The sequence below is a fragment of the Nanorana parkeri genome, unplaced genomic scaffold (assembly GCF_000935625.1).
Source record: "Nanorana parkeri isolate BGI_ZX_2015 unplaced genomic scaffold, ASM93562v1 scaffold1154, whole genome shotgun sequence".
NCBI classification, from domain to species: Eukaryota; Metazoa; Chordata; class Amphibia; order Anura; family Dicroglossidae; genus Nanorana; species Nanorana parkeri.
In genome coordinates, this window is record NW_017307422.1 from 430,439 (window position 1) to 453,057 (window position 22,619).

At 40.8% G+C, this 22,619-nt stretch overlaps 1 protein-coding gene across 1 annotated transcript in view; it reads right to left on the bottom strand.

The window, feature by feature from the left end:
* Nucleotides 1–22,619, bottom strand: part of NWD1 (NACHT and WD repeat domain containing 1) — a 58,639-nt gene that overhangs the window by 14,786 nt on the left and 21,234 nt on the right. The window contains exons 10-16 of the mRNA XM_018568211.1: nucleotides 22,044–22,161; nucleotides 19,415–19,579; nucleotides 18,222–18,419; nucleotides 16,558–16,680; nucleotides 14,932–15,128; nucleotides 10,899–11,177; nucleotides 9,887–9,977 (exon numbers count right to left, since the gene is read on the bottom strand). Coding sequence (XP_018423713.1) covers nucleotides 9,887–9,977; nucleotides 10,899–11,177; nucleotides 14,932–15,128; nucleotides 16,558–16,680; nucleotides 18,222–18,419; nucleotides 19,415–19,579; nucleotides 22,044–22,161 — 1,171 coding nt within the window. The remainder of the gene's footprint in view (nucleotides 1–9,886; nucleotides 9,978–10,898; nucleotides 11,178–14,931; nucleotides 15,129–16,557; nucleotides 16,681–18,221; nucleotides 18,420–19,414; nucleotides 19,580–22,043; nucleotides 22,162–22,619) is intronic.

The following is a 22,619-nucleotide window of genomic DNA, read 5'->3' on the forward strand; positions in this document are numbered from 1 at the left end:
GGTGGTGGTGGTGGGGGTGGTGGCAGAGGTGTGTGCTGGGGGGATGCAGTAGTGGCAGAGGTGTGGGTGAAGGGGGGATGCAGCAGAGGTGAACAGTTTAGGAGGGGTGCATAGAGAAGCAGTTGAACAGGGTTGCAGATGTTTCAGACTTAAGTGATATTAAAATCAAGAGCTTTTTTAGGCTATTTCAAATGCTAATTAAATCAGTTACAATGAATGCTGCTTCTTGATGTATAACAGTATGGGGGTGCAGTGATGTGCACCGAGGGGAGGGTGCAATAGGGGAAGAGGTGTACTGAGCGGTGTGCATTGGAGTTGCTTCCACATTAGCAAAGGAAACCAAAAAAAGCGCACTAACAGGCAGATAGAAGGAAACCTACGCTGTCTCTTCTGTCCTACTAAACCTACCTGTCAGCACTTTTTTATATATAACACTTTACTTCCACTTTAACCACTTGAAGGCCATAGTGTTTCACCCCCTTCCTGGCCAGAGAAAATAAGATAGCATTGTGTATCTGTAGTAAAGTATTTGCCAAGTAAGTACACAATTGCAGCTAGTCCTTTTTGTTTAGAGGTATTGTGCTCACATACTTCAGCTAAATTATATTTTGTCAATAAGAATTAGTTATAATCTGACTTTCTTTTTTTTTTTTTTTTTAATTCTTTATTTTGCATTTTCTTATTATAAGCATTGAAAGCGAAAAAACGAAGGAAGCACAACAGAAGGATATGCAGTTTCACATATTAGTATAGTCAGGCGTATAACATGTCGTTCTCTACACAACATTACAACCGAGATCCCTCATGTAATATACTAATAAGGTACACGTGTTTCATCCGACTCACAGTCTCATTGTGCCAGGGGGGAGGAGGGGGTCAAATAGTTTGTGTCCTTTCGGCACACAGCCAGGTTGACCCCATCCATCTGTCTACCCACCGTGGCCATCCGCTGAACATTCGCCGGTTGCGTTAGTATTGTTTGGTAGGTAGAGGACAAAGGAGGAGAGGAAGAGAGATAGAGATCTGGAATACAGGAGGGGGGGTAAAGGCGGCAGGTATGAGGTAAGTTGAGGTCATAGGATGCGTGCATGGGGGTCAAGGCGAGGGTCTAACGGGGACCCGCTCAGGAATTGCGGTCATGTCCTAACTCATCTCAGATATGACAGGTGGTTCAGTAAGGCTAATCATGTCCATGGGATGTTGAAGTATCCGATGCTCATATGTGGTATAGGAGTTATTCCACCATCAAAATTTTGCATTTTCTTATTATAAGCAGTGAAAGCCAAAAACAGAAGGAAGCACAACAGAAGGATATGCAGTTTCACATATTAGTATAGTCAGGCGTATAACATGTCGTTCTCTACACAACATTACAACCGAGATCCCTCATGTAATATACTAATAAGGTACACGTGTTTCATCCGACTCACAGTCTCATTGTGCCAGGGGGGAGGAGGGGGTCAAATAGTTTGTGTCCTTTCGGCACACAGCCAGGTTGACCCCATCCATCTGTCTAACCACCGTGGCCATCCGCTGAACATTCGCCGGTTGCGTTAGTATTGTTTGGTAGGTAGAAGACTAAGGAGGAGAGGAAGAGAGATAGAGATCTGGAATACAGGAGGGGGGGTAAAGGCGGCAGGTATGAGGTAAGTTGAGGTCATAGGATGCGTGCATGGGGGTCAAGGCGAGGGTCTAACGGGGACCCGCTCAGGAATTGCGGTCATGTCCTAACTCATCTCAGATATGACAGGTGGTTCAGTAAGGCTAATCATGTCCATGGGATGTTGAAGTATCCGATGCTCATATGTGGTATAGGAGTTATTCCACCATCAACATACCAAATTCCGCGGAGTAGAGGAACTCTAGCCAATAGAACCATGTCTTCCGGAATGCCCGGTCAGTGTGGTGTAGCGTTGCAATAAGTTCCTCCATCACCCGAATTTCGTCTACCTTGCGGAGCCACATCCCCACTGATGGCGGAGTGACACTTTTCCAGCACAGGGGGATGCAAGCCTTGGCTGCGTTAAGTAAGTGGATCAGTAAAGATTTGCGGTATCGGGCCCGGGACAGAGTAGACAGATGAAGCAGAACCGCAGCTGGGTTCTCCGCCAGGGAGACCCCTGTGAGTTGTTTGACTATACGGAGGACTGCATCCCAAAACCCCCCGAGACCCGCGCATGCCCAAAAGATGTGGAGGATCTTCCTGTCCACATCTCCAGCACGACTGTGAAGTCTGAGGGAACATCTTGTGTAGTGTGGTGGGGACGTAGTACCATCTAGTGAGGATTTTGTACCCAGTTTCTTGGATAGAGCTAGCCATGGAAACCTTGTGTGCGAAGTGAAGCATATAGTCCTTTTGGTCTTGAGTGAAGGTCAAAGATAGATCTCTTTCCCATTTCGCTATAAAGCTTGGTTCAGGATAGTCATCTATTTGTGTCAGGAGGGCGTAGGCTCTGGACAGACCGTGGTCAACATACTCCCCAGTCCGACAAATCTCTTCAAACATTGTCACTTCGGTCCGTATAGAGGGGAGATTGCCCACTTTAGTAAGAAAGCTACGTAGCTGGAGGGTTTGCCATCTCAGCAGCGGAGGGTCTACTAAATATAATCTGACTTTCTGACATAGCTGACCCATGCCATTTATATTACTGTGCTGCCATTCAGAGTTTGTTAGCAGAAATACTTCCCTCACGGAGATATGTGTACTATGAAGTTGGAGGGCCTACAAACATTCAAAGATAAAATGTCATGCATCAAAGTTAAAATGAGGACTATTATGGAACAACACTAAGCTGAAATACGAGGGAGACTGCCAAAATCAATAACCTGTTTCTTGGGTTCGCCTAATGCCGGGAGTACTGTTTGCTAAGCAAATTGTGGACTTGCTATAATGGAAGCTAAGTGGCTTTTACTGTATCCTTATTATATACAAACTATTGCCAGTGTTCCTTCGCTAGGAAAGTAAGGTCAGCAAGTGCATATGTGTATGTATGCATATTTGTAGAACTCTGTATCTTATATTTTTTTCCCGTAACTGTAAATAGTTTAAATATGCATCATTCTTGTTTAGTAAAAAGCACATTTAATATACTGCTGGGGTTCTTTCCTTGGGTTTCCTGCGAAACATTAGACAGTTAGCTGAAACTGATCTGTTTTCTATAGTATTTTGGTTGTTTGTGCTAGGCAAAATGCTGCAAAAACTGTTCATGAAAAGCTGCAGAGGTTTATGGTGACCAGGAGGAGATGTGGAAAAGGTGAGTATTAGAAGAAAACAAAATGTTTTATTTTATGTTCTATTCTTAGTTCTATAATGTCATTGTAGTACTTTCAGGTAGAATACAGCTTCATAACATATCAGCTAGGGAACTACAAGTCCCAGCATGCCCTCATTGCCCTTGTACAACAACCAGATGGTAATCTTCTCCCTTAAATAGAACTTGGGGTGATAAACTGTCAGATCATTTTAGCAGATTTTAGCTTTAAGCGCTTTGGTTTCAGTAAGGAAGAGGAGAAGGTTGTGTCTTTAATGAGCCAGAGCTTCCTTCATGCTCTCTATAATGAAACACAAAGAAGGGAGAAAGCAGGGGTAAGAAGTTAAACCAACTAGTAGTTGCTTCGGAGTGTGTACGACGAAACGAACCGGTAGTCTGGCCAATAATTTGCAAGAGCATTGTGCAGCTCTCATGTCAAAATCAATAAATGGCTGTAAACCTGTCACTAAAACCAGGGTATGCACTATTGTCCAATCTCACAACTAAGATTGTGAGGAAGTGCTCTTGTCAGGTGATAATGAGAATGAGGAAATAGGCTTTGATATTACCAATAATGATGATTAACCCATGGGGAAAAAGGTGTGCTAGACCTCTTATTATTAAGCATAGGAAAAGGCAGCATGAGAGAGCAGGCATGGCAGAAGGGGAAGTGCAAAAAACTGAACTGTGCAAGCTGACAAAGCAATACAAACAAAAGTACAGGGAACCCCTTTTGAGTTGGCTTCCGTGCTTGTGTGGTGCATTTGTGTCAGGGAAGGAAACAGTGATGTTGGGAGTATTAAGCCCTGATCCACAACTGTGCTAGGCCATGTGCCAGACACATGCGTTTACTTTGAATGTTTCACTGTTAGATATCATGAGATATGGGATAGTCTGAGTATACACTACTCTTAGTCACCTGGAAAATGTCTCCTTGTGGAGAACAATGGGTGAAGGTATTGCCAAGTTACATGGAAAGGATAGTGTAACTGAACTAAGATTCCAGAATGGATGGGTCTGAATATGGAAACCTGCAAACCTGCTCTGCGCTCTAAGCTGATGAAATCTGGGCTGTAATGGTAAAGCCAAAAATATAATATTTTTTAAGACATTTGGAAATTAATTAATTTATTTTACTGAATACAGTCTACAAGCTAATTAACAATTTTCATAAACTTGTTAGCTGTACAGTGTAAATTGAATCAAATGTGGGTTTGTTGTGCTTTCCCAGCAGGGGACCACAGAGCAGTGAATGTTTTTCCTGGACCTTGCAGACAAAGTGTCTCCAGGCTGCGGTATTATCAAAGTGTAAAAAGTGTCTCCTCACCTTTGTGTGTATTTCAATGTTCAAAATGCTGAAAAATTGTATTTCTGGTTCTGTTTGTCCGTAGAGTGCCAGAGTTTGAAATATGCGCATAGCAGAACAGTAGCTGGAACCAGAACCATCACTATCGGATCCATAATTCATAAGTGGAAACCGTTATGAGGGTTCAAAGGGGGTCAATAGAAAAATGATACCTGAGACTTAGGTGTCAATATTCAGTCTCCAGCCCCTTCCATCTGATTGGGTGGCCTCAGGGTGTGGAAACTGGTATCTTCACAGTGTAATACTTACACCGTATATAACTTCTATTTTTGTAACTTTTTTAAATTCTACCCATTTCTATGCACTGCCCGTCTAGGGTTATTAAATATAAAATGAATAAGCTGGTTTTTGATTGCTCTAAAGAATGCACGAATCTGAAGGGACTGTTGTGTGTCTGTTGTATGTGTATAGTCGATTGATTGTATCATCGGTGCCTAGAAGCTCATTTGTAAGTCATTGCCAGGCAGGGATCTGTGTGTCTGAGGTGTGTGTGTGTGTGTGTGGGCAGTGAAAGAAGTGGGTACACCAAGTTTCCAGCTGAGAAAATTGCTTGGGGAATATTAGTGGGTGTGAGGAAACCACTTAGGCTGCCACCCAAGCATTAGAGTACACTAGATTTTATGCAAGATTTGCATCTGCTTGTGTGTATGTATGTGTCCTGCCAGCTTGAGTTGGGTGCGTCTCCCTCCAGTGGTGACCAGCGGTGGTGCAGGAGACTGTGAGTGGAGGTACTAACTTGAGATAATTGTGAGAGCAGTGTGTGTGGTCTGCGAAGCCTGTGTGCCAGTCTGGTGGAGTACACAGACATCCCAACCTGCAAAACCTTATTTCAGGGAGGTGCCCTTCTCATTTCAGGGAGGTACCTTCTCTGTTTTTTTTTTTATTTTGACAGCGGCCGTCGGCCACCTTCACAATAAAAAAAAAAACTAACTAGCAGGGGAATGAATAGCTAGGCTGCTATTGGTCATTTCAAATTGCAATAACCAATAGCAGGCTTGCTCTTGAACCCACCCACTGCTGCTGTCAATCAGCAGAGGAGCACCTCAGGTCCACCTCTGCTGTTTGACAGCAGCAGCATATAATATTAATAATCACAAATAAAATACAAATAAAATACAAATATTACAAATATTATTTAATTAATAATAACATAAAAAATAATATAATAATTATAATAGTATATATGTGTGAGTTTGTGTATGTATGTGTATGTATGTATATATATATCTGTATATACACACAAACATAGTAGATATTATACCATTTTATTATTATTAATTATATTATTTAATGTTATTATTAATTACATTATGTTTTTATTTTATTTGTGATTATTAACACAGTAAATGGCAAGACTAGGAAGTGTGCCACTCACCCTCCACAGGCGTCTTCTATCGGCTCCCCCTCGGCACTCATCACAAGGTGTCTGCAGAGCTAGCTCAGGGACTTTTGTCTCCAGTCAATCACAGGCCGCCCTGCCGTGCCTAAACCCCTCCCACTGACCAGCCAGCGGCACAAACTTTTTTTTCCCCTTACAGCTGAAAACTTTATTGATACTCAGCAGAGCCAGTGAGCGCATCAGACCCGGAAAGGTTTCAATCCTTTCCGGGATAAAATGTCTCTCTTGCAGGCGTCCGGGAGCCGCTATCTAATAGCGGGAGACTCTCGGACCGTCCGGGAGACTTGGGATGTCTGAGTACAGAGTGTATGGACTAGGAGTGTCCGGGAAAAGGTTCTCCACAAGACAATAAGTTGTGGGTGGTGGCTGCTTAGATTAGTTCATTTGTGTGTGCTTGTTGTGTTTCACGGCCATACCGCCACGCCTGTGGACTGGGAGGCATTCTGGGGGTTCTGGCGACATTCTGCCAGTGTGCTGGAAGATCTCCAAGGACGAACAAAGGACGGCAATAGCCTGCACATTGTCCGGCCCTTCCTATGTCCCTGTACCCCCCTCGGTGCCCCTCCTGGCCCACCATCTGTGACATAGGTCATTTCATTTTAGGTTTTAGAATAGTGAGCGCTATGGGTCTCCTGGAGTGAAGACATTTTAGGGCCTCTTTAATGTTCTTGAAGATGAAACAGAACAGAGCCCTCTTGTTGGTAACAAACTGATTTCCAAGACTGCACAGGAATAACTGATATGCAGGTTTCCAGTGACAGCAGAAGACTGATGCCCATATACACATGCACTGTATGGTGGGGGAGTCATCTTCTCCTATGCATGTGCTGGTTTTAATAGACACTGAAGCTGAAGTCATGCTTTTAAAAGGAAACCCCTTGCTTCCTTAAGGGTACTTTCGTTTGCCAATGATCTGTCATGGACTAATTGGCCAAGATTTGTGTACCCTAAATTTAAAAGTTGCTGTATTATTGACCTAATGATCTCTAGGTTCAAAGAGAATGTAAGCAAAGCACTTCACCTTCTGATACAGCACATGGAGGACAGAGGATGGGCTGTAAACAGAGTTACAAAGTCCAGGGACCTGCCACAGAGGTGAAACTCCTGTGAGTGATGTGAAGTGGAACACAGAGGAAAATTCCAGAGACAGTTGCATAAACTACCCAGGGATTGTCGCCCTCTACTTGTGGAATTGTGGAGATTTGAAGATAGGTAACCAGCACTTCAAAATGCAAAGACGATATTTTTTTTCAAAATAGCCAACATTTCAAGGCCATGCAGGGTCTGTTGCCTTAAGGAAATGACCCTGCGCGGCCCTGAAACGTTGTCTATTTTGACATATATGATGATATTTTCTTTGCATTTTGGAGGTGGTAACCTATCTACACATCTCTGAGGTTCTGCACGGCGCCATCTGTGGCAGTCACTATGAGCACCTATGTTATCTACACTGGTCACAATGCTGTATGGTGTGCAGCAGGCACTTTCAACAAATCCTGAAGATTGTTTATCTTACATCTTGGACTGATCCGGAGACCTATAAGGTAACCTGGAAAAAACACTAATTGTGGTTGGAACTGCAGACTGCATTCCTTGCTGCTAAAGAAGCCATTTTTTTTTCAGCACCAGGGACCCATGGGACCAGGGCTTCCATTTTAGATGGATGTACTGGGGCCCGGCTGTAGTGGAGACTCCATAACCTGCATTCTATGCCAGCCAAATGAAAGGAAAGGACAGTGGGCCACGGCAACCGGATTTTGGTCTAAGCAACTGACAGGAGCACAGAAAAGATACACGCCCCTGCAAAAGTACCTGTTTGGCCCTACATAGCACTTCAGTATGTACAGACCATTGCAGGAAAGGACACAGTCACCTCGTCCTCCAGCCTTTATTCTACCACAGTCATTACAATCATATTATATATTTTATCCACAAGATGGCGATGGCGATATATGATAACCCCAAAGTATTAAAGCTAATGCCTACAACTAATAAGTTTGACATTAAAGGGTAATATTCTTTTATATTTATTTCATAATGGGTTTTTTCAGCTTGCTTTCTCCAGCCAATTAGAGGGCACGTACGTGTATTCTATGTTGATTGCTTTGAAATGTTGTATATAACTCAATAGCTATAGGAAGAAGCCATCAACACTATGTAACGTACCAAAATTCATTACTAATTAATGTACTAATAGGAAAGCATCAGCGAGTTGTTTTGTTCTAGGTAATACTAGTTAGTTTACTTTTCATGATGTAATTAAAGCAGCGGTGGCAGAAAGGTGTACAATGTAAGCCCTGAATTTAATGGAGAAACTGACAGATCTTAGACTTATAAGAGATGCATGATTGGTTACTATGCTAGCACTGTCTCATTGCTGCAGTGTATATTGTTAATGTTTATTTAAAAAATCATGGAAACGGATTTTATTTTTTCTGTGCTTATATTTGATATTTCCTTTTACGTTAAAGTATTGCCTTACTATGTATCTTAGCAACGTGAGCGTTAGACTTTGTGATTGCATTTGTGTTTTTCAGTAACTGTGTTACACAATTATGGTAATGTATCTTAGTCTCTTTTTCTTATTTACAATTATTGTGTCATGATTCATTCATGACTATTGAGAACTTACTGGAGAACTTTAATACAGAATAATTATTATATCTCATTATAAGTGTATTCATAATACACTCCTTACATAATTGTGTGATGTGGAATAAGTCTTGTTGGATGTGTGGCAGCAGGCAGAGGAAAATGTCTGGGTCTAGCCAGAATGGCTGAGTTGTATGCCCTAGATTCAGATGTGATACTGAAGTTCTTCCTCTAGGGAGAAGTGCTGAGAGGGCTGGAGGCTTGGAGGTAACAAGCCCAGCTGAAGCTAGCTGGCTTGTAAGGGCCTCTACAAGTACTCCTAAGTCTCCTAAGAAAGGAGACCCACCCTAGAACCAGACTGTGTGTCTTGCGGACTGTGGAGCAATCCACCTGTGTGGTGAAGATGAGCCTGTGTGGCCAGTTGAGGAGAAGCAGCCTGTGTGGCCAGATGTTTTGTTAGAGAAGCGCCTGAAGTCGGGGAGACTTTACAAATGTTATGTTGCTGAAGGAAAAAGCTTTACTTTGTTTGAAAACCCCTGTGAGGGAAAACCGGTGTGGACTTTTTTTTTTAGTCAATAAAAGTGGGCAAAGGAGCCCTTACAAAGAAATAAGTGAGTGGCAGTGTCCTTAATGTGCTACCGTTTGGAGCTAATTCTCACAGATGTTAGATAAAGTTTTGTTACATGTTGCATGAGGTTTTCTTAAATAAAGGATGAAGATTTGTCAGACACAGTTTGACATTTTGTCAAATGTACAATGAGGTTTTATCAGCTGTAGAATGTTTTGTCAAATTTAGGGTGAAGTTTAGTTGGATGTAGGATGAGGTTTTGCTGGCAGTAGGATGACAGTAGGATGAAGTTATTTCACGTATAAGATGAGGTGTTGTCTTTTGTAGGATGAAGTGACAGATATAGGATAAGCTTTTGCTGGATATACGATGAAGGTTTTCTTGGATTTGGGTTGAGATAGATTGTCTAATGTAGGTTAAAGATTAAAGAGTGGTGTGTCAAACTGGACACTCTAAAGCAGGGGTCTCAAACCTCCGGCCCTCCGGCTGTGGTGGAACTACAAATCCCATGAGGCATTGCAAGATTCTCACAGCCACAGGCATGACTCCCGAAGAGAGATGCATCATGGGATTTGTAGTGTCCCCACAGCTGGAGGGCCGGAGGTTTGAGACCCCTGCTCTAAAGGATCAGTATTTTGTATTGCATCCTCACTCACTATATTAATACCACTTACTATACCATTGAAATTATATTTATTATATGTACTTACCTGCAGCAAATAATGACTCCTCATCAGAGACCACTACAAAGTTCGGGATACAGGGCATTTTTTCGGCTGATACACCTCCTCCAGTGGAAATCTAGTGTATATACAAATACACTGTATTCTATTATGATCATGCTTTACATAGTTTGACTTTTTGCTTTTACCTATTTAGTTTTTAAAACATAAATATTCGATTTGATTCCCTATCAGATATATAAGCCAGCAATTAATGGAAGCAAATTGCCTTTACCACACCTTAGTGTAAGAACTTAATTATTAAATAATGTAAAAATGCCATGCTTCATACAATGTCTTAAATATTACAATTAATAATCAATCACATAGGCCTTCCTGTCACTAATGCCCTTTGCTTTAACTAATTTTCTCATAGGGCTCACATGACTTCTCTTTAAGGCCTCATTCACACTGCCGCACGTATGCGCGCGGATACGCGCGCACGTGCGTATTGTACCATATGCAACCTAAGCAAATAAATGGCTCCATACACACAGCCGCGTATAGAGCCGTATATTTGCGTAGCGTATATATGCGCAAAAACAGAATGGAACAGAGATGCGTCCGGGCAGCGTATTTCTGCGTATTTACGCGCATATACGCGTGTTTACGCAGATATACGCGCGTTTACGCACATGTACGCGTGTATGCGCGTACAGCACATTAAAAATTCCATTACGAGTGATGCATTCTGGGATTGCATATAGTGCACGCATATACGCATATATGCTTGCATAGACGCGTATATACGCAATATACAATTTTGCTTGCATTGTGTGTGAATGAGGCCTAATAGATGATGTCCTCTTAGTATGTTCTGTCTATTCCTAGGACACATACAGGTCATGGAAAACAGTTGTATTAAGTTTGTACATGATTCCTAAACAAACTAAAAAGAGTGTAAATAAGCGAGTTGTAAAATCAAGGACAAGTGATGAAGAAATAAAGAATTATTAAGTGTGCATTTAAATTTCACAAATGTGGCAACCATTTTACTTACAAGTGCCAAGAAGCCATTTTTGAACCCGACCACCATTTTCCCATACTTGGGAATAACACAACTACATACTGGATGTGTAGTCTCAGCATCAGCGCCCGGTATCTGCCTTGACCCTTTTAACTGTCCTGTGGTTGATTCCCATATGTGAACTGTTCCCCCTTCAGTCACTGTCATTACAGTTTGCTGTGGTGAAAATACAGCAGCTTGTAATGGAAATCCAGGAACGCCAGGAGAGAAACACAAAACAGGATCTCCAGATTCTATATTCCATCCACAGACCTGCAGAATGAAGAAAGACATGAGTTGCTGTGATCTAAAATGTACTGATAGCTGTAGTTATAAAGTATAAATATATTTATGTTTATGTTGGAGGGGTAAAAAAAATGTGTAGAATGCAATCGTCAAGCAATATCCAGGCAAACTCAGTTCATTTCCACAGAGGGTAGCGTATATTAGATCCCAGAAACAGATGAACAGGAACAGTCCAACAGAAAATATTCATAATAATAAAAGTAATAAAAAATAAAAGCCTTGTGAGTCCCTTCCTATGTACAGTATATCTAGACTTCTATCTTTATGACGGTGACAACGAATTTGATGACAATGACCTAGCAAGGATAGACTCTATACACCCAGCATATATGTCCAATCCATATATGCATCTATGTGTCTCTAGGCCTCTCCTTTCATGACTCTCCATGATGATTCATGATAATTCTCTGATTTCCCAAGACACCTTTAACGTCTGACTTCATATTAAATTTACTGATGTTCAATAATCCTGAATGTGTACATCATCTATCTAATGGTAGTTAATCACAGGCACAACTGGTCAGGGAGGAAGTTTATCGTAATAAAAACCTAGTTAGGATAAGACTGAAGTGTGTTACCTGCAACACATAAGCATACATCCACATACACACCAAATGTATCAACCATACAAATGCCTCATAACCTACAACATGTGCACCCCATAAAAAACAGGTCAGACTTTAGTCAAGATTGGTGCACTACTACCTCATCAGAATGATGCTCAACCAAGTGTAACTGAAGCTGGGCTGTGCTAATATTAAACCCTGTAAACTAGGGATGCACTGATACCGATACTAGTATCGGTGCCAACGCCGAGTATTTGGGCGAGTACTCATACTCGCCCAAATGCTCCGATGCCTAGCCCGATACTTGAGCTTCCAGTAACAGGAAGCCGGGCAGTGAATCATTACACGCCGCACCCGCTTCCTGATTGGCCAAGAAGCCGTCTCCATGCTCCCTCTTCACTTGTGACGAGAGAGCATGGACCTGGACAATCAGCAAGCCGGAGAGCATGTCATTACATGCCCGATGCCCCCCAGCTTTTTGATTGGCCAGAAAGCCAGCTTCATGCTCCCTCGTCACCTGGTGACGAGGGAGCATGGAGCCGGCTTTCCAGCCAATCAGGAAGCTAGGTGTCATGTAATGACGCGTTGCCCGGCTTCCTAATTGGCCAGCTTCTCAACCAATCAGGAAGTTAGGCAACGCATCATTACACGGCACCTAGTGTACAGTTTGCATGTCTTCTGGAATAATTATTTGCTCCAATAGCAAATTTCTTGACTGTTTAGGAAAGTAGAGTTGCTACACTGAACGCTAAGCTCAGCACTGAACTTATAAAGCAGAATAAGTAAGAACTCAAGCAAGCAAACAATGAACATTCCTCAAAGCTATATGTTAAGCTATATGGTGTTATAGAACAGATTTGACACTCTTATTTCTTGTAGGAAACCACCTGCTTGTGCCTTGTTTTCTTTACAGTTTGGCCTAATCTTCCTCATTAAAAGTGCCCTGTTGCTGGCCATTTTTACTTAGCTCTGGGCTGACGCTTTTAATTCTTGGATGAAAACAACTACCTGTGCTTAGTATCTCTACATTTCAACCCAGTCTTTTAAAAAAAAAAACTGTTCTGCCACTGGACAATTTTTACACAGCTCAGCTGTATCCTCTTTTGTTTAACATTTTTATTTCTTGTAGGAAAACACCCGCTTGTACCTTGTGTCTTTAGTTGCAGCATAAAAAATTGAAGAAAAAAAAAGGCAGTTTGGAATTGACAGTGATCGCTGCCCTCATATTAACCACAAACTAACGTTCAAGACAAATAAATACCATAATAATAAGAGCAGAATAAAAAAAAAAAAAAAGGCAAAATGGGTAATGGCCCAAGAGCTAGTAATCCAACTTCTTGCTGACACAGTGAGTAGTTGTAATATGGGCTTTTGAGTTAAATGAAGAATTGTGAATAATGGAGGTGGGGGACAACTTTTCATTCAGAAAAGTGAAGCACAATTTGCTTACTGACTCTAATCTCTCCTTATGCAGTTTGTCCTCTGTCCCTATCCCCTGCTTATAGGAACATCAATACACTGACACCCTGGCTGCTCTGAGTCCCCCCTTATATAGTGAGGGGACTGGCCTTTCCAAAAGCCCCATTACTGACCTTAGTCACTGATCCAAGCCATTAAAAGCAAAGTATATTATGGTTTTAAAAATATTAATTTTGATGAATTCAGACAAAAATTTGTGGGGACAGGGGAACAGTATTTGCAGTGAAATCAAGGTGGGGCAAATCCAAAACCTGAAACCTATCACTGTAAACCTTTAAATTAAAACAACGCCATGCTTTACTACTCCTGAATTTCTATGAGTAGTGTCAGGCCATGTCGCTTTCGCAAACAGTTGCTTTATACATAAGAGGTAGTGAGGGGGCTCCAAAAGCCACACAAAAGGCATCACAGTTAACCAGTCCAATTTTGGGGATGCCCAGGTAACTATTTAAAGTGACATTATAGTCAAAACATTTCCCCCCGCCCCCTTCCCAATCCTGCTGTAGGAATTTACCTTAAATGATGTCTCCTAATCCAATCTTCTTCTTTCCTGTCCTTTTCAGCTGTCCCTCCAGTGCTGGTGCGGGTCTCCGATCCAGCTCTGACTCCTCTGTCCTCCTCTTCTCTCATATCTTCTCTCCCACGGTGTCTGTGTGGGTGCACACTGCTCCATAGACTTACCTTGTGTCTCTCCTCGTCTCCCATCTGAAGTGCGCATGTGCCCACCCCAAGAATCTTTGCGGCCGCCCGAGACTCTTCAGAGCATGCGGCGAAGACACATGTAAGTATTAACCCTTTTTAAAAGTTTGTTTTTTTAAAAATGTTTTTGCATATATCTACTGCTCGCTAGCTGTAGATATATGCAAAAGCACGTGAGGGTTTAATAACCCTTTAATGCTTGAACAGCAATCCATATGTGCCTATGTCTAAATTTTTCTATTCTAAAGTGCAGCATTCCTTTAGGCTGAGTAGTTGTTTGTTCATGCAAAATCTTCATAGTTATTGTATTTTTATTTATCTTCATTGATGTTGTATTTTTATCTATAGAGAGAGGGTTAATCTACCTAGTGAGGACACAGACAGTAATAAAAACATTACAGAAGTTCTAACTGTTCCATGTTTTATCTGAAATTGAAAAAAAAAAAAACTTTGGGCTATGGATACACTTCAAGAGTCATTAACAGTACACTTTAGTCCAATGCAAAGTTCTGGTTGGCAATTTTAATCTAGAGCAATGTACTGTCCAAATTACTAAACCATTTAGACTCAGTTGACAGAGTCTTCTTTCTAAATCAGATCTACTATGTTATGACATTACTATACACCAATTGATGCAAAAATTGATAGGCTAAACATCTGACATATCTAGATATGGGTTATTCTACATAATGGAGCTATAGTTCAAATATTTGCATATGCACCTGAAACCCATTGCTTTGCCTTATAGTCCGGCTGAACAACACAGCATCTTAAAACCAGCCGTCATATCAACTAGTCAGAAATCTTTTTAATTGTTGCTGGTGCTCTAAACCAATAAACAGTGTAGTTGGCTATGTGCGTTACTCTCTTTCTACATCCTTGCAATTTTTGCTCTGCTTTTCTGAATAAGCCAAATGTGCACGTTTTGTGTGTTTATTTTGTAGAGTTCATTGCTAGACAAAGATAGGTTGACGCACCTGAGATCCTGCTGCTGAATAAATGATCCCATTCTTTTCATCCACATCCAGATAGGCATTTTCATAAATTGTATGGTCTTCTTGAATTGTCAGATACTGTTTGCCGGTTACCAGATTCCACAGGACCAAGGTATTGTCAAGAGAGCCAGAGACCACCCGCGTTCCTTGACCAAAAACCTTTACACATAGTATCCCAGCTGAAAGGAGACACAGTGAATTCATATTAGTCTTATTTTTAAAGTGAATCCGACTATGATAACAGAAATATGGGAGCTGACACAATGTCACTTGAGTTCAGCCTCATGGACCAACATCCTAATTCCTGCTTTACCACTTAGAGAGTTACTGACTTAGATACTGCCTTTATTTGGAATTGGGTTAACTGACTTGGAACAACTGACCTAGCAGATGTCAAATTTTTGTCTTCATGGGTTTGCTTTAATATCCATAAATGTGAAATTCAGGATGGTCTATGTAATATGACAATGCACAACATTACAAAGTACATATCTAATACTTTTATATATTACATTTAAAGCAGTATCTCTTCGTTACCAGAGGGTGTCCTCTCTCCAGTATTGGATCTTCTGTTCATCAAAGGTACATCATGTTCATGCAGTGACCCTTTAAATCCAGCAATGCTTTTCTTCAGAATTTCCTGTCCCAACAAGGCTGTCACCCATGCAATCTCAGGACTACATGGACTACGGGACTCCCTCAGGACTACACTGGTTTCCTAATGACATTGCTGCAACCAGTTGCTAGTGGCAAAGTCATGTTCTTTGCTACCTGTTCAGTAATGCCCACAACATTGAGTGACATGCCCTAAGCTGCTCGATTAGCTAGCCTATTGGGACATCTTTCTGCAGCTGCACACCTCAGTAACATGAGGCCAATGCACACCACTGCTCCCCACCTATTGCAAGAACACAGTGAAAGGAAGAATGAAAATGAAGTGGTCACATGACTACAAATTTAGCTGTGACCAGGAGTTGATCAGTGACACAATCTCTCTGCTGGAGAACACACCTCATGGTATAATAGACCGGGCAGCAGAAGCACAGAAGCAGGAGGAAATGGGGTTTCTGGTGTCTCAGAGCCGGCAGGTTCTTTTCACATCTAATTCCATCCCTGTGAGGCAATTGCAGACAGAAAAGGAACACAAGGACGGTTGGGGTGCTGGTGGTAAGGAGGACATGGGGCAGGCTTCTAGAGGTAAATGTTACCCCTCCCAAACCCCGAGAATTGTACGTTTGTAGGGTGAAATTGTTAAAGACAACACTATCGTCATTGACAACAAGGACTCAGGGGCTGCACGATTAGAGAGCCGCATCTGTAGCGGTGCATGTGGCAGAGAGGCGGCGAAGGGAGGGAACCATTGCACCTGCGGCCGGGGGCTTCATTTAGTGGGGGGCAGGGGGGGTGACGCCCGCGGGCCCTCGGCTGGTGGTATTCAGCATTGCTGTATAATCATTATACAGCAATGCTGAATACCACCCAGCTACAGTATTTGATCCACGGACCGGTACCGGGCAAACTTTGCATAAATCTCTTCTTTCAAAGCAAATAATTTGATATTTTCAGTATCTGTTTATTTAGTTTTTTTGGGCTGTCATTTAAACCTACCAGAATGACCATTTAATGTGTGAATGACTACAATATCCTTTATGTCCCACACTATCATGGTGCCATCATCAGATGCCACAACAACAAGATCCTTGTATGGGCAGACTTCCATCACGGTGATACCTAGAAGGGAACATTGACACATTAAAAATATTACAACAAATAGCTCTACTGTGGAGTTATTCCTCCAGAATTGCGTTTAACCTATATAAGCAATACAGTTAAGTGACATAGTATATTTCATACTCCTGTTGTTATCTATACTGTATGTTGTTAGTATCAGATATTGGTTTCATACTTTATGAGGACACACACGTTTCTGGTGTCTTCCATATGCACTATGCTCACAGCTTTGTGACGTGATTCTATGTACTCATACTTGTAATATGTGTACTGTGTACGAATTCCGATAATAAAATAATTTTTTAAAAAAATATTACATCTGCTCAGTTGTATGTGTAAGAATCTAGACCAAATCTACAGACAATCTAATATTGGCAAGGATGCTTGGAAGCTTAAGCAGGGTGAAGCTTGGCTCACATTACGCATCCATGATGGTCTCCGGAAGAAGCATGGCATTTTAAATGAGCCAGCTCTTCATTTGACTAGCAAAATTATACCAAAAGGCATTAAATCTGACCTTGTTTGCTTTGTTTTTACCTGGTAGTCCTGCGCATAACACACTTCCTGTCCCTGGGTGGCTACACTTACTCTTTCACTGTGAAAAGAAAATGAATGCAGCCATCGTATCTAGGGACTGGTAAGCTGCAATATATGATATTTTTGTTCTTGGGATTAGTTATCCTTTGATTCAATAATATAGCTGCATTCATGCAATGTACCGAAGCCTGTATATTGTGCTCCTGGATGGTTTTGTTTGATTTCCCTTCAAAGCAAAAGGTGTACAAATAAAAATGCATGCTTCTGGTTTGCATGTGTTTTCTATGTGTTTTGATGTTGTGAAACATTGATAAAGTATGTGAATCTAACTAGGGCAGCACGGTGGCTTATTGGTTAGCACTTCTGCAACACTTGGGTCCCTGGTTCAAATCCCAGCCAGGACACTATTTGCATGGCGTTTGCATGTTTTCCCTGTGTGTGGGTTTCCTTTGGGTACTTTGTTTTTCTCCCACAGTTCGAAGACATGCTATTAGGTTAATTGGCTCCCGTCAAAATCAGACCAAGTATGTGTGTCTATAGATTTGAGATAGGGACTATAGACTGTAAGCTCCTTGAGGGTAGGGACTAATATGAATGTAAAATATGTGACGTGCGTAAACTGACGGTGCTATATAAGTAGTAGTAGTAGTAGTAGTAGATAAACTTAGTGGTTAAAGCACTAACTTTAGACTACCTATGAGATTAATTGTTTATTATGTTGTAGAACAATCTATTTGAACATGTTACGAGCGCTGTATGTTACATGCCTAGTCAGTGATTGGCACATGATATGACAACGGTAGAAAACAATTTCCCTTTCCAATGCAAGCCCATTTATATTTTAATTTGTGGAGAAGGTAGAGGGACATAAAAGAAGTGCAGCCTTAGGCCCCATAGTGGAGAGAAACAGTGAAGGCATAAATGTGGTTCACTATGGTTCTAGACTATGGTAACAATTAACTAAAAATTAAGTCATAAGATTTTGGCATTGGGTCATTAGATACCTTTCTTGAATCCTGTAAGAGTGGTCTGCAGAGGGCCACCAGGTGGCTGGAAAAATCCACTTACAGGAATAAAGGTTGGATTTGGATACTGCTCAAACCAGGTAAAGCATTGCTGGCAGAGGTTACCTATTAAGGATGGGCACGACAGCTTAAAGAAATGCAGCCTTGCCAACATCTCTACATATATGATGCAAGGATCTGTAGGGAAATAACAAAAAATGTTTGGATAAATAGAGTGTTTTACAAATTAACTAAATTGGTAAACAAAGCACATATCATCTAGAAGTCCTGTTTGTTAACAGCAATCAATATTCATACTTGTTCTCATAGAATACTCCTCTGGAATGTTTACATACACTTTGCAGCAGGCACCAGGCAAACATGAATTGGCCACCATTTAATCCAGGTATTTATTTAATAAAAAAATTATTTTGCCTTGCATCAAGTACTTAAATCTATCTTGATTTTAGGCATAACTGAAAAGAAAGCTTTGGATTCAATTGTACTGCACTCTCACTATACTAAACTTCCCAAACAAGGCTTTATCTCTAAAAGATGACTAAATATTAACCTCTCTTGCTGCCCAAGCTGCTAACCTGACCTGATCGAAGAAGGAATGAATGAGAGCTGCCAGGGGGCACAAAATCAGCTGGTCCCCTGAGCACTGGTCTAGATATCCTATTTTAGGATGGCTAATTTTACTTACAGGGTCCTATGGACCCACCCTTGTGTGTGCTAGTAAGCTGTGTGTGTGTCTCACAAAGTTATTAGATAAGCAGCTGCTGGGGACTGCACTGTCCCTTGTGATCTTGTACTGGACAGGAAGTTCAGGGAAGCCGCGCAGAGAGAATTAGAGCCAGCTGTTTGGAAACATGATAACTGTAAGTGCTTGGGCACAATTTTCAAGAAATACTTAGCTGGGCAATGTACTGTATATTTGTTTGATCTGGATTCATTATTGAAAAAAAAAGTTTGTGTGATTGTATTACCATGTGACTGGAAACTTGCCATACTCCCTTTTTTATTAAAGACATAGGCTTTTGCATCCTCTACAATTACATGTATGGTTTCTGTAAAACCCAGATATTTTCTTAGGTTTCCATTATATTCTTTAAATAATCTCTTTGGCAGGTAGCTACATACTAATCTCATTGCATCTAGGTTTAAATTAAGACGCAAAGCAGAAAACTCACCTATCCGGGCCTCAATGAAGTTGATAGTGGGTTGGAAAAGTCGCAGTGTGTCATGCACAAGTTTGACCTCACCATTGTTAATACGTTTTACGCACATGTCAAAGTCTTGGATGAGACTGTTGATTCCACATGCAACAATTTTGCTAGATATCCAGTTCATATTACCTGTAGACATTATTTTATATTTTTTAAACATTACAAACAAAAAAAATAAGTACGTTTGCTAATCAATAGAATAGATTGAGTAATGAATGGTAAGTGATGTTTGTAATTAGGATTAATACATGACTATAACATCTAGCTCAATCTGAACTTGTGTCTCTATATCTGCCAGGTTTCTACAGCACATACAGTATCTCACAGAAGTGAGTACACCCCTCACATGTTTGTAAATATTTTATCATATCATTTCATGTGACGACACAGAAGAAATGACACTTTGCTACAATGTAAAGTAGTGAGTGTACAGCTTGTATATCAGTGTACATTTGCTGTCCCCTCAAAATAACTTAACACACAGCCAATAATGTCTAAACCGCTGGCAACAAAAGTGAGTACACCCCAAAGTGAAAATTTCCAAATTGAGTCCAATTAGCCATTTTCCCTCCCTGGTGTCATGTGACTCGTTAGTGTTACAAGGTCTCAGGTGTGAATGGGGAGCAGGTGTGTTAAATTTGGTGTTATCGCTCTCACTCTCTTTCTGGTCACTGGAAGTTCAACATGGCACCTCATGGCAAATAATTCTTTGTGAATCTGAAAAAAAGAATTATTGCTCTACATAAAGATGGCTTAGTCTATAAGAAGATTGACAAGACCCTGAAACTGAGCTGCAGCACGGTGGCCAAGACCATACAGTAGAGCTGCAGCTAACGATTATTTTCAAAATCGATTAGTTAGCCGATTATTAAGTTCGATTAATCGGTTAATCTGATAAAATACATTTTTAAAAATGGCTTGCAATGAATGCAGAATGGCACCGGCTATAGAGGACTACAAAACCCAGCAATAGTACATTATAGCTGGCGGTATTCTGCATTGCGCTGTATAATGTACTATTGCTGGGTTTTGTAGTCCTCTATAGCTAGTGGTATTCGGCATTGCACCACTGTACAATGTATTATTGCTGGGATTTGTTGTACTCCTATAGCTAGTGGTATTCTGCAATGCGCTGTATAATGTACTATTGCTGGGTTTTGTAGTCCTCTATAGCTAGTGGTATTCGGCATTGCACCACTGTATATTGTATTATTGCTGGGATTTGTTGTACTCCTATAGCTAGTGGTATTCTGCATTGCGCTGTATAATGTATTATTGCTGGGATTTGTTATACTCCTATAGCTGGTGGTATTCCGCATTGCGCTGTATAATGTATTGTGCTGGGATTTGTAGTCCTCTATACAGCGCAATGCAGAATACCACCAGCTATAAAGGAATACAACAAATCCCAGCAATACATTATACATACAGTGTATAATGTATTGCTTGGATTTGTATTCCTCTATAGCTGATGGTACATTGCTCTGTATAATATATAGCACAATGTACCATCAGCTATAGAGGAATACACTCACTTTTGTTGCCAACGGTTTAGACATTAATGGCTGTGTGTTGAGTTATTTTGAGGGGACAGCAAATGTACACTGATATACAAGCTGTACACTCACTACTTTACATTGTAGCAAAGTGTAATTTCTGCTGTGTCGTCACATGAAATGATAGTGTGAGATACTCTATATCTCTTTTATTATGATGCACTGGCTGTGGGACATGGGAGAATCAGAAATTCCTTTATTTTCGCTTATTTCAAGGATTTGCTCCTTCCCACTGTTAGTATTGGAAAATAATCCCATTTAATGTCTTTAAATTGTGAGGTTTCAGTGAAATATTGCCACTTCAGAGAGATGCATTGGAGCCCATGTGTAAGATAACATTAGGATTGTTTTGTTGGCTTTAAATGGCTCCTAAAGCCCCATTCACATGGGGCTTTAGGCTGCAGCTAGGGATTCTTGTGGCAAGAGCCTACCAATTCTCGCTTCAGAAATCCAGGTGCGTCCATACAGATGCAGCCACTGTGCCCGTTCGAGCTAATATACAGGGTAACAGTGGCCTCATCTGATAGTGGCTGTCTACATGTAATCGCACGTGGAACAATTCAGGTTCAGAATAGATGATTGTTCATTGGGCGCAGACAGATTGTGTCCAGGAACAATCATCTACTATGAACTGCAGGTAATGTGCTGATGTGCATGTGCAGTATGTAAAGCACTGCGTAAATTGTCTGTGCTAATGTCTTAAAATAACCCTTTATTTAAAAGCAAGACATATTAATTCAATGTTCCATAACTTAATCTTTCCATAGCAATCTATAGCCAGCAATAATTTTTTTATACTGGCACAAAAAAATCAAATTTCCCTTTTCTCGCAAGCTTTGCAACTGTACTCTTAATTCCCTTCCCTCCCGTTTATGTCTTTGGCTTTCAAAATTTCCAGGAACAGGAGTTTTACATTTGGTGAGATATTGACAAATATAAAAAAGGATGGTGATTGACAGTTCTCATTAACAACACTGACCCTGATAATAATATTATAGTAACTGTCCAAACAAATCTAAAATGTCAGGAGTTCATACCTAAAATTTCTCTTTGCAGTTCATCAATGTTGCCTGCATTAAGTAGATGGTAAGGCAGCTCATTCATTTTTCTTAGATTGGGCATATCTTCTGAGAACCACAGTGGCTGCGGTGCTACCTAGGATCAAAATGAGAAAAAAAGGAATTTACCACATTTTATTGTTCTATTTTGTATGAAGGCATACAAAACTGGCATAGAGGTATGACTTGCCGGACTTAGCCAACAAGGGACATTGAGCATAAAACAAAACACCTACAGTATGTGAAAAAGATGCAGATAACATTGACTGTGTGTGGTAAATAACCTTGTCTGCTGTCATGTTGAAATGCTTGTAATGTGTGTAACTTTGTTGAGCAGCCTACTGCCCTATGTTAGCTGCCATGTTAAACAAGCATATCCAAATTTCAGTAGATCGTTTTCCTCTATTAGATTACTGGACAGAAAGTGAATTATGTGTTTGAAAATAATAATGATCTCCACTGTACCATTTTCACTTAATATATTGTTTGTTCTAATGAAGTTGTTAGTCTTTTGCATATTCACTCATGACTTCTGCTGAAAACCCTTTCACATAA